At 43.3% G+C, this 13188-nt stretch overlaps 1 protein-coding gene across 2 annotated transcripts in view; it reads left to right on the top strand.

Annotated features, from left to right (window-relative positions):
* The window catches only part of LOC112256892 (metastasis-associated protein MTA1-like), a 79748-nt gene that overhangs the window by 31752 nt on the left and 34808 nt on the right, over positions 1 to 13188 (top strand). For both annotated transcript variants that reach the window (XR_006083865.1, XM_042325263.1), the window contains 3 exons: positions 6771 to 6903; positions 11588 to 11651; positions 12334 to 12451. Coding sequence is in view for 1 of the 2 variants with exons in the window: in XM_042325263.1 (XP_042181197.1) it covers positions 6771 to 6903; positions 11588 to 11651; positions 12334 to 12451 (315 nt within the window). In the remaining variant the exon portion in view is untranslated. The remainder of the gene's footprint in view (positions 1 to 6770; positions 6904 to 11587; positions 11652 to 12333; positions 12452 to 13188) is intronic.

Here is a 13188-nt window from a genome sequence, read left to right as displayed (position 1 = left end):
CACAATATTCATTTGTGCATTAAACAATAGGCTACAGAGCGGCACGGAATATATGAAAGCAAAACGGCATAGAAAAAGACACTTTCATCTATACCGTTTTATTTGAACCAAAACTACAACAGCCAAAGTGGATATGATGCAACTTCCACCAAGCTAGTGGATCCTCTTGGCTGTCTACCAAAGGAGTAAACATGTAGCTATTCATCTCTGCTTCCCGTAGTGACACAGCGGGGACAGATGTTGAAGCTGCTGTGACGCTTCCCTTGAAAAAGCTCCACAAAGACTTCCTGGGCCTTTTATTTTCTCCTATGGTGCACTAACTGGTGAGGTTCTGTCCTCACTGTGGGCCTCTCCACCGGTGAGGTTCTGTCCTCACTGTGGGCCCCTCCACAGGTGGGGTTCTGTCCTCACTGTGGGCCCCTCCACAGGTGGGGTTCTGTCCTCACTGTGGGCCTCTCCACCGGTGAGGTTCTGTCCTCACTGTGGGCCCCTCCACAGGTGGGGTACTGTCCTCACTGTGGGCCCCTCCACAGGTGGGGTTCTGTCCTCACTGTGGGCCTCTCCACCGGTGAGGTTCTGTCCTCACTGTGGGCCCCTCCACAGGTGGGGTTCTGTCCTCACTGTGGGCCCCTCCACAGGTGGGGTTCTGTCCTCACTGTGGGCCCCTCCACAGGTGGGGTTCTGTCCTCACTGTGGGCCCCTCCACAGGTGGGGTTCTGTCCTCACTGTGGGCCCCTCCACAGGTGGGGTTCTGTCCTCACTGTGGGCCCCTCCACAGGTGGGGTCCTGTCCTCACTGTGGGCCCCTCCACCGGTGAGGTTCTGTCCTCACTGTGGGCTGTGGATGCTTTGTGGCTGTGGATGCTAGTGGAAACCGAGCGGGAGCGAGCTTGCAACAGTTGTATTATACTGAACAAATACATACACGCAATACACAACATATAAGGAAATCAGTCAATTGAAATAAATTATTTAGGCACCAAATCTATGGATTTCACACGACTGGGCAGGGGTGCAGCCATGGGTGGGCCTGGCAGGGCATTGGCCAACCCACTTGGCAGCCAGGCACACCCACTGGGGAGACAGGTCCAGCCAATCAGAATGAGTTTTCCCCCACAAGGGTTTTCTTACAGGCCGAAATACTCCTCAGCACTGTGTCCCCTCAGGCCAGTCTACTACCACATATCTACAACATAAAATACATGTGTATAGTGCGTATGTTATCGTGTGTATGCATGTGTCTGTGCCTGTCTCTTCACAGTCTCCGCTACACCTCCAATATTAATTTTCACAAAGTCTGCTGCCTCAGTTTGTATGATGCCAATTTGCATATACTCAAGAATGTTATGAAGAGTGATCAGATGAATTGCAATTAATTGCAAAGTTCCTCTTTGCCATGCAAATTAACTGAATCCCCCAAAAAATATTTCCACTGCATTTCAGCCCTGCCACAAAAGGACCAGCCGACATCATGTCAGTGATTCTCTCATTAACACAGTGTTGACGAGGACAAGGCTGGAGATCACTCTGTCATGGTGATTGAGTTCGAATAACAGACTGGAAGCTTCAAAAGGGGGGTGGTGCTTGGAATCATTGTTCTTCCTCTGTCTCCCATGGTTACCTGCAAGGAAACACGTGCGTCATCATTGCTTTGCACAAAAAGGGCTTCACAGGTAAGGATATTGCTGCCAGTAAGATTGCACCAAAATCAACCATTTATCAGATCATCAAGAACCTCAAGGAGAGTGGTTCAATTGTTGTGAAGAAGGCTTCAGGGCGCCCAAGAAAGTCCAGCAAACAAGCGCCAGGACCGTCTCCTAAAGTTGATTCAGCTGCGGGATCGGGGCACCACCAGTACAGAGCTTGCTCAGGAATGGCAGCAGGCAGGTGTGAGTGCATCTGCACGCACAGTGAGGCAAAGGACTTTGGAGGATGGCCTGGTGTCAAGAAGGGCAGCAAAGAAGCCACTTCTCTCCAGGAAAATCATAAGGGACAAACTGATATTCTGCAAAAGGTACAGGGATTGGACTGCTGAATCCCCTTTCTGATTGTTTGGGGCATCCGGAAAAAAGCTTGTCCGTAGAAGACGAGGTGAGCGCTACCATCAGTCCTGTGTCATGCCAACAGTAAAGCATCCTGAGACCATTCATGTGTGGGGTTGCTTCTCAGCCAAGGGAGTGGGCTCACTCACAATTTTGCCTAAGAACACAGCCATGAATAAAGAATGGTACCAACACATCCTCCGAGAGTAACTTCTCCCTACCATCCAGGAACAGTTTGCTGACGAACAATTCCTTTTCCGGCATGATGGAGTACCTTGCCATAAGGCAAAAGTGATAACTAAGTGGCTCGGGGAATAAAACATCAATATTTTAGTTCCATGGCCAGAAACTCCCCAGACCTTAAACCCATTGAGAACTTGTGGTCAATCCTCAAGAGGCGGGTGGACAAACAAAAACCCACAAATTCTGACAAACTCCAAGCATTGATTATGCAAGAATGGGCTGCCATCAGTCAGGATGTGGCCCAGAACTTAATTGACATCATGTCAGGGTGGATTGCAGAGGTCTTGAAAAAGAAGGGTCAACACTGCAAATATTGACTCTTTGCATCAACTTCATGTAATTGTCAATAAAAGCCTTTGACACTTATGAAATGCTTGTAATTATACTTCAGTATTCCATAGTAACATCTGACAAAAATATCTAAAGACACTGAAGCAGCCAACTTTGTGGAAATTAATATTTGTGTCATTCTCAAAACTTTTGGCCATGACTGTAGTACTGTGCACCTCCCATAGTCTGTTCTGGACTTGGGGACTGTGAAGAGATCTCTGGTGGCATATCTTGTGGGGTATGCATGGGTGTCTGAGCTGTGTGCCAGTAGTTTAGACAGACAGCTCGGTGCATTCAACATGTCAATACCTCTCACAAATACAAGTAGTGATTAAGTCAATCTCTCCTCCACTTTGAGTCAGGAGAGATTGACATGCATAAACTCCCTCTTTGTGGTACCTGACCACACATCTGAACAGATGTCCAGGTGCGACAAAACTAGGGCCTGTAGGACCTGCCTTGTTGATAGTGCTGTTAAGATGGTCGAACAGCGCTTTATTATGAACGGACTTCTCCCCATTTTTAGTTTCTGTTATATCAATATGTTTTGACAATGACAGTTTACGATCCAGGGTTACTCCAAGCAGTTTAGTCTCCTCAACCTGCTCAATTTCCACATGATTCATTACAAGATTTAGTTGAGGTTTAGGGTTTAGTGAGTGATTTGTCCCAAATACAATGCTTTTAGTTTTTGAAATATTTAGGACTAACTTATTCCTTGCCACCCATTCTGAAATAATTTGCAGCTCTTTGCTGTAGTAGTGGCATGTCGTTAGTAAAGATTGAAAAAAGTAATGGGCCTAAACAGCTGCCCTGGGGAATTCTTGATTCTACATGGACAATGTTGGAGAGGCTTCCATTTAAGAATACCCTCTGTGTTCTGTTAGACAGGTAACTCTTTATCCACAATTTAGCAGAGGGTGTAAAGCCATAACACATATGTTTTTCCAGCAGCTGACTATGGTTGGTAATGTCAAAAGCCACACTGAAGTCTAACAAAACAGCCCCCACAATCTTTTTATCATCAATATCTCTCCGCCAATTATCAGTAATTTGTTTAAGTGCTGTGCTTGTTGAATGTCCTTCCCTATAAGCGTGCTCAAAGTCTGTTGTCAATTTGTTTACAGTAAAATAGCATTGTATCTGCTCAAACACCAATCCAAGGGGATTTAACAGTTTTTACAGTACTTTTCATAATGGGTACATGCTTATCAGTAACTGGAATAAGTAGTTTCATAAATGTGTCATGTGCAGCATCTGACTGCTCCTCATTACACGCCACGATATGGCTACTATATTGTGATCACTACATCCGATGGATGTGGATATTGTTTTAAAGGACATTTCTGCAGCATTTGTAAAGATGTGATCAATACTAGAGGTCGACCGATTCTGATTTTTCAGAGCCGATACCGATTATTGGAGGACAAAAAAAAAGTTGAATACCGATTAATTGGCCGATTTTGAAATGTATTTGTAATAATGACAATTACAACAATACTGAATGAACACTTATTTTAACTTAATATAATACATGAATAAATTCAATTTAGCCTCAAATAAATAATGAAACATGTTCAATTTGGTTTAAATAATGCAAAAACAAAGTGTTGGAGAAGAAAGTAAAAGTGCAATATGTGCCATGTAAGAAAGTTTAAGTTCCTTGCTCAGAACATGAGAACATATGAAAGCTGGTGGTTCCTTTTAACATGAGTCTTCAATATTCCCAGGTAAGAAGTTTTAGGTTGTAGTTATTATAGGAATTATAGGACTATTTCCCTCTATACCATTTGTATTTCATATACCTTTGACTATGTTCTTATAGGAACTTTAGTATTGTCAGTGTAACAGTATAGCTTCCGTCCCTCTCCTCGCTCCTACCTGGGCTCGAACCAGGAACACATCGACAACAGCCACCCTAGAAGCAGCGTTACCCATGCAGAGCAAGGGGAACAACCACTCCAAGTCTCAGAGCGAGTGACGTTTGAAACGCTATTAGCACGCACCCGGCTAACTAGCTAGCCATTTCACATCGGTTACACCAGCCTAATCTCGGGAGTTGATAGGCTTGAAGTCATAAACAGCTGCTGGCAAACGCACGAAAGTGCTGTTTCAATGAATGCTTACGAGTCTGCTGGAGCCTACCATCGCTCAGTCAGACTGCTTTATCAAATCATAGACTTGGTTATAACCTGATAACACACAGAAATACGAGCCGGAGGTCATTAATATGGCCGAATCCGGAAACTATCATCTCGAAAACGAGACATTTATTCTTTCAGTGAAATACGGAACCGTTCCGTATTTTATCTAACGGGTGGCATCCATAAGTCTAAATATTCCTGTTATATTGCACAACCTTCAATGTTATGTCATAATTACGTAAAATTCTGGCAAATTAGGCGGCCCAAACTGTTGCATATACACTGACTCTCCGTGCAATGAACGCAAGAGAAGTGACACAATTTCACCTGGTTAATATTGCCTGCTAACCTGGATTTCTTTTAGCTAAATATTCAGGTTTAAAAATATATACTTCTGTGTATTGATTTTAAGAAAAGCATTGATGTTTATGGTTAGGTACACATTGGAGCAACGATACGCACCCATCGATTATATGCAACGCAGGACACGCTAGATAAACTAGTAATATCATCAACCATGTGTAGTTAACTAGTGATTATGATTTGATTGATTGTTTTTTCTAAGATAAGTTTAATGCTAGCTAGCAACTTACCTTGGCTTACTGCATTAACAGGCAGTCTCCTCGTGGAGTGCAATGTAATCAGGTGGTTAGAGCGTTGGACTAGTTAACTGTAAGTTTGCAAGATTGAAACCCCCGAGCTGACAAGGTAAAAATCTGTCGTTCTGCCCCTGAACAAGGCAGTTAACCCATCGTTCCTAGGCCGTCATTGAAAATAAGAATGTGTACTTAACTGACTTGGCTAGTTAAATAAAGACTAAATAAAGGTGTAAAAAAAAACACATTTTAATTGGCCAAATCATTGTCCAAAAATACCGCTTTCCGATTGTTATGAAAACTTGAAATCGGCCCTAATTATTCGGCCATTCCGATTAATCGGTCGACCTCTAATCAATACATGTTGATGATTTCATTCCTATGCTAGTTGTAACTACCCTGGTAGGTTGACTGATAACCTGAACCAGGTTGCAGGCACTGGTTACAGTTTGAAACTTTTTCTTGAGTGGGCAGCTTGATGAAAGCCAGTCAATATGGAAATCACCCAGAAAATGACTTCTGTTTATCTCATACATTATCAAGCATTTCTCACACATTATCCAAATACTGACTGTTAGCACTTGGTGGTCTATAGCACCTTCCCACCAGAATGGGCTTTAGGTGAGGCAGATGAACCTGTAGCCATATTACTTCAACAGTATTTAACATGAGCCCCTCTCTAAGCTTTGCTGGGAATGTGGTTCTCAATATAAATGGCAACACCGCCCCCATTGGCATTTGTCTTTTCTGTAGATGTTATAACCATGTATTGCTTCCACTGTATCATCAAAGGTATTATCTAAGTGAGTTTCAGAGATAGTCAGAATATGAATATCATGTGTTACTAGCAAGTTATTGACTTCATGAACCTTGTTTCTTAACGTGGGCAATTTCTTGCACTTTTCTGGGGTGCTTGATGCATGTGTAATCATCCTGCTGTTTAATCAGATTCTTGATATAATACACCTGTCAGGTGGATGGATTATCTTGGCAAAGGAGAAATGCTCACTAAACAGGGATAGAAACAAATTTGTAGCATTTTTTTCTTTCTTGAGAAGTAAGCTTTTTGTGCATATGGGATTTTTAAAATTTCAGCTCATGAAACATGAGACCAACAGTTTACATGTGTTTATATTTTTGTTCTGTGTAGATGAGACTTAACTGTTCTAACACATTAACCATATTATTATTTTAAAGAACATATATTTTTCATGTGTGTGGCAAGATTCTACTGGTTTAGTGAAAACTCAGTTGAGCTTACCAAATGTGAGTATTTACTTTTGACCCATATCAGGAAAGATGGAGTAGATGCTGAACTGTGTTTGTGTCTGTGTCTCTGTGTGTGCACCTGTTGTGTGTGTGTGTGTGCGCACGCCTAACTAACGTTAGTGTGTTTGACTTCTGACCCCTATCCAGGAGAGATGGAGGAGGAGATGGAGAACCCAGAGTTGAACCCAGTTGACCTGCCAGAGAAACAGAAACACCAGCTGAGACACCGAGAGCTGTTCCTGTCCCGCCAGCTAGAGTCACTACCCGCTACACACATCAGGTACACCATGACACTGTCACACCTTATATACCTGCTACACACACATCAGGTACACCATGACACTGTCACACCTTATATACCTGCTACACACACATCAGGTACACCATGACACTGTCACACCTTACCTTACACTTAATCCATCACACCTTATATACCTGCTACACACACATCAGGTACACCATGACACTGTCACACCTTATATACCTGCTACACACACATCAGGTACACCATGACACTGTCACACCTTATATACCTGCTACACACACATCAGGTACACCATGACACTGTCACACCTTACCTTACCCTTAATCCATCACACCTTATATACCTGCTACACACATCAGGTACACCATGACACTGTCACACCTTATATACCTGCTACACACACATCAGGTACACCATGACACTGTCACACCTTACCTTACCCTTAATCCATCACACCTTATATACCTGCTACACACACATCAGGTACACCATGACACTGTCACACCTAACCTTACCCTTAATCCATCACACCTTATATACCTGCTACACACACATCAGAGAAACAGAAACACCAGCTGAGACACCGAGAGCTGTTCTTGTCCCGCCAGCTAGAGTCACTAGCCACTACATTATATACCTACTACTAGACCAGCTAGAGTCACTACCCACTACATTATATACCTACTGCTAGACCAGCTAGAGTCACTACCCACTACATTATATACCTACTACTAGACCAGCTAGAGTCACTACCCACTACATTATATACCTACTGCTAGACTAACCAGAGTCACTACCCACTACATTATATACCTACTACTAGACTAACCAGAGTCACTACCCACTACATTATATACCTACTACTAGACTAACCAGAGTCACTACCCTCTACATTATATACCTACTACTAGACCAGCTAGAGTCACTACCCACTACATTATATAGCTACTACTAGACCAGCTAGAGACACTACCCACTACATTATATACCTACTACTAGACCAGCTAGAGTCACTACCCACTACATTATATACCTACTACTAGACCGGCTAGAGTCACTACCCACTACATTATATACCTACTACTAGACCAGCTAGAGTCACTACCCACTACATTATATACCTACTACTAGACTAGCCAGAGTCACTACCCACTACATTATATATCTACTACTAGAGCAGCTAGAGTCACTACCCACTACATTGTATATCTACTACTAGACCAGCTAGAGTCACTACCCACTACATTATATATCTACTACTAGAGCAGCTAGAGTCACTACCCACTACATTATATACCTACTACTAGACCAGCTAGAGTCACTACCCACTACATTATATACCTACTACTAGAGCAGCTAGAGTCACTACCCACTACATTATATACCTACTACTAGACTAGCCAGAGTCACTACCCACTACATTATATACCTATTACTAGACCAGCTAGAGTCACTACCCACTACATTATATACCTACTACTAGACTAGCCAGAGTCACTACCCACTACATTATATACCTACTACTAGACCAGCTAGAGTCACTACCCACTACATTATATACCTACTACTAGACTAGCCAGAGTCACTACCCACTACATTATATACCTACTACTAGAGCAGCTAGAGTCACTACCCACTACATTATATACCTACTACTAGACTAGCCAGAGTCACTACCCACTACATTATATATCTACTACTAGACCAGCTAGAGTCACTACCCACTACATTATATATCTACTACTAGAGCAGCTAGAGTCACTACCCTCTACATTATATACAGTAACTTGCGAAAGTATTCGGCCCCCTTGAACTTTGCGACCTTTTGCCACATTTCAGGCTTCAAACATAAAGATATAAAACTGTATTTTTTTGTGAAGAATCATCAACAAGTGGGACACAATCATGAAGTGGAACGACATTTATTGGATATTTCAAACTTTTTTAACAAATCAAAAACTGAAAAATTGGGCGTGCAAAATTATTCAGCCCCCTTAAGTTAATACTTTGTAGCGCCACCTTTTGCTGCGATTACAGCTGTAAGTCTCTATCAGTTTTGCACATCGAGAGACTGAAATATTTTCCCATTCCTCCTTGCAAAACAGCTCGAGCTCAGTGAGGTTGGATGGAGAGCATTTGTGAACAGCAGTTTTCAGTTCTTTCCACAGATTCTCGATTGGATTCAGGTCTGGACTTTGACTTGGCCATTCTAACACCTGGATATGTTTATTTTTGAACCATTCCATTGTAGATTTTGCTTTATGTTTTAGATCATTGTCTTGTTGGAAGACAAATCTCCGTCCCAGTCTCAGGTCTTTTGCAGACTCCATCAGGTTTTCTTCCAGAATGGTCCTGTATTTGGCTCCATCCATCTTCCCATCAATTTTAACCATCTTCCCTGTCCCTGCTGAAGAAAAGCAGGCCCAAACCATGATGCTGCCACCACCATGTTTGACAGTGGGGATGGTGTGTTCAGGGTGATGAGCTGTGTTGCTTTTACGCCAAACATAACATTTTGCATTGTTGCCAAAAAGTTAAATTTTGGTTTCATCTGACCAGAGCACCTTCTTCCACATGTTTGGTGTGTCTCCCAGGTGGCTTGTGGCAAACTTTAAACAACACTTTTTATGGATATCTTTAAGAAATGGCTTTCTTCTTGCCACTCTTCCATAAAGGCCAGATTTGTGCAATATACGACTGATTGTTGTCCTATGGACAGAGTCTCCCACCTCAGCTGTAGATCTCTGCAGTTCATCCAGAGTGATCATGGTTCTCTTGGCTGCATCTCTGATCAGTCTTCTCCTTGTATGAGCTGAAAGTTTAGAGGGACGGCCAGGTCTTGGTAGATTTGCAGTGGTCTGATACTCCTTCCATTTCAATATTATCGCTTGCACAGTGCTCCTTGGGATGTTTAAAGCTTGGGAAATCTTTTTGTATCCAAATCCGTCTTTAAACTTCTTCACAACAGTATCTCGGACCTGCCTGGTGTGTTCCTTGTTCTTCATGATGCTCTCTGCGCTTTTAACGGACCTCTGAGACTATCACAGTGCAGGTGCACTTATACAGAGACTTGATTACACACAGGTGGATTGTATTTATCATCATTAGTCATTTAGGTCAACATTGGATCATTCAGAGATCCTCACTGAACTTCTGGAGAGAGTTTGCTGCACTGAAAGTAAAGGGGCTGAATAATTTTGCACGCCCAATTTTTCAGTTTTTGATTTGTTAAAAAAGTTTGAAATATCCAATAAATGTCGTTCCACTTCATGATTGTGTCCCACTTGTTGTTGATTCTTCACAAAAAAATACAGTTTTATATCTTTATGTTTGAAGCCTGAAATGTGGCAAAAGGTCGCAAAGTTCAAGGGGGCCGAATACTTTCGCAAGGCACTGTACCTCTTACTGGACCAGCTAGAGTCACTACCCACTACATTATATATCTACTACTAGAGCAGCTAGAGTCACTACCCTCTACATTATATACCTCTTACTGGACCAGCTAGAGTCACTAACCTCTACATTATATACCTCTTACTGGACCAGCTAGAGTCACTACCCTCTACATTATATACCTCTTACTGGACCAGTTAGTCACACATCAGATACACCTTTATACCAGCTAGCTACACACTTTAGGTACGCTGTATTCCCTGTTTTGTGTTAACGCAGCCTGGAAAATAGACGACTCTTCCTCTCACGGCTGAGAACACATATAGGCTAGTGTGTAACGGTACACATATTCGTACCGAACCGTTTGGGGACCTCTGATTGATCCGCACTGTGAATCCTAATGAATACATATTTAGATAAGCTATGCCTACTCTGTGTTGTATGCCTATGCCTCTTAAGTAAATCTGAGGTGACATTTTTTTCCCCAGGCTATTCCGTTAAAACAACTAACAGCATATGCACACGTAATCAACATTTTCATCTTAACTGACACATTTCACACTGTCCTTGTGTGAGGCGCAGCCAGGAACTAGTTCTTTATGATGCCTAGTGGTGGGGTTGATAAACCAGAGTTGGAGGATCCTCTGGCTTCGTTTAAATTTCCATTTTGGCTCACCAGTAGATTAGCCCTGGGCAGCTGATTCTGAACGGGCCAAAGAAATTACAAGAGCGACAGGTAGGCTATGTTTTTATTTCTAACAACCTTTGGTTTATAGCTGCGGATATGCATCCATTCTCGGTGAGAGAATAGGGGCTTTCAGGCCCTCATGAAAGATTTTGAGCCACCTTTTAGAACTTCCCTTTTGCACCCAATTCAGCAAACCGGTAGTACTCGCTTTATATAAGTAAACCAAAGCCGAAGGTTCCAATGAGTTGTGCTTGCTTATCAGTGACAGTCCATCACATTACCCCAGAGTGGGAGATGTACTGTGCTACAGATACGCCCCCTTTATGAGAGGCACAAGTACGAATCTTGCACTGAACTAGGCAGTGTAAGCAAGTGGGAATTTACCACATACGACTGGTAAATTCCGGCCCTCAAACTGGTAATTACTAGTGGGAAACCGAACCATGGGTTTGGTGAACCGTTACACCCCTAATATAGGCTGTACTGTGCTTCATTATATAATATTAGTAAGGGGTTGTTTCTGACTTTCTGCGTCTCTCTCTCTCTCTCTCTCTCTCTCTCTCTCTCTCTCTCTCTCTCTCTCTCTCTCTCTCTCTCTCTCTCTCTCTCTCTTCTCAGGGGGAAGTGTTGTGTCACTCTGCTGAACGAGACGGAGGCTCTGAAGTCCTATCTGGACCGAGAGGTAGGTGGCTCGCCTCTCAAACACTGCCCTTCTCTCTCTCACTGACTCTCAATCTCTCTCTCACACACACACACTGTCCTCACATAGAACTGCTGGATGGAGAATGGGATGTACTGTCTAAATGTACTCCATATTAAATTAATGTGTGTGTGTCTTGATGCTGGATGAATAATTCAGTGTGTTGAACCAGAATGTTCTTTTCACAGTCAGTAATGAGAAGACGAGAGACTAGCTGCTACACACACACACACACACACACACACACACACACACACAACCCCACTCAACCTCTTCAATCCTTTGTCTCTTACTCTCTCCTCTCCATCTCTCTCTCCTCCCTATCTGTCTCTCTCTCTTGTCCTCCTTCTCTATCTCTCTCTCCATCCCTCTCTCCTCCCTATCTGTCTCTCTCTCTTGTCCAACCCTCTCCATCTCTCTCTCCATCCCTTTCTCCTCCCTATCTGTCTCTCTCTCTTGTCCTCCCTCTCCATCTCTCTTTCCATCCCTCTCTCCTACCCATCTGTCCCTCTCTCTTGTCCTCCCTCTCTCCATCTCTCTCTCCATCCCTCTCTCCTCCCTATGTCTCTCTCTCTTGTCCTTCCTCTCCATCTCTCTCTTCATCCCTCTCTCCTCCCTATCTGTCCCTCTCTCTTGTCCTCCCTCTCTCCATCCCTCTCTCCAGGATGCGTTCTTCTACTCCCTGGTCTACGACCCCCAGCAGAAGACTCTTCTGGCTGATAAAGGGGAGATCAGGGTGGGGAACAAGTACCAGGCAGACATCACAGACTTCCTCAAAGAGGGTACATTTATATTTGAGTCATTTACCAGACGCTCTTATCCAGAGTGACTTACAGGAGCAATTAGGGTACGTACGCCAAAAACACTCATATGAAAGATTGAACCGTTAGCATTTCCCATAGCAAAATGTGTCACGCCAACCTGTAGATTAGTCTCTTGGCTAGTATTCTCTTTGGTACTGCAGGCAGGGTCCTATCTAATCTCAGGGTGCAGTCAGTGGGATGGCATGGGCGTCTATCACACTGCACTGGACGCTATTATGCAACGTTATGTCAAAGAGTGTGAATCAGAGTGTGAGTTTTAGTGAGGAGCCATGTCACCCCAATAGTGTTTGAGAGGGCCAGAAGGCCGGATATATGTTATGTCAAAGTGTGTGAATCAGAGTGTGAGTTTTAGTGAGGAGCCATGTCACCCCAATAGTGTTTGAGAGGACCAGAGGGCAGGATATACGTTATGTCAAAGTGTGTGAACAGAGTGTGAGTTTTAGTGAGGAGCCATGTCACCCCAATAGTGTTTGAGAGGACCAGAGGGCAGGATATACGTTATGTCAAAGTGTGTGAATCAGAGTGTGAGTTTTAGTGAGGAGCCATGTCACCCCAATAGTGTTTGAGAGGGCCAGAGGGCAGGATATATGTTATGTCAAAGTGTGTGGATGTATCTACAAGCAAGTTTTATGAGGAACCAGAACCACATCACCCCAAGACTGATGGAGAGCCAGAGGGCATGTCTGTCTCCTCAC

Source organism: Oncorhynchus tshawytscha, linkage group LG08, assembly GCF_018296145.1.
Source record: "Oncorhynchus tshawytscha isolate Ot180627B linkage group LG08, Otsh_v2.0, whole genome shotgun sequence".
In the NCBI taxonomy this organism is placed as follows: Eukaryota; Metazoa; Chordata; class Actinopteri; order Salmoniformes; family Salmonidae; genus Oncorhynchus; species Oncorhynchus tshawytscha.
The sequence above is the reverse complement of the archived record's forward strand: the minus strand, read 5'-3'. Positions and strand labels throughout refer to the sequence as shown.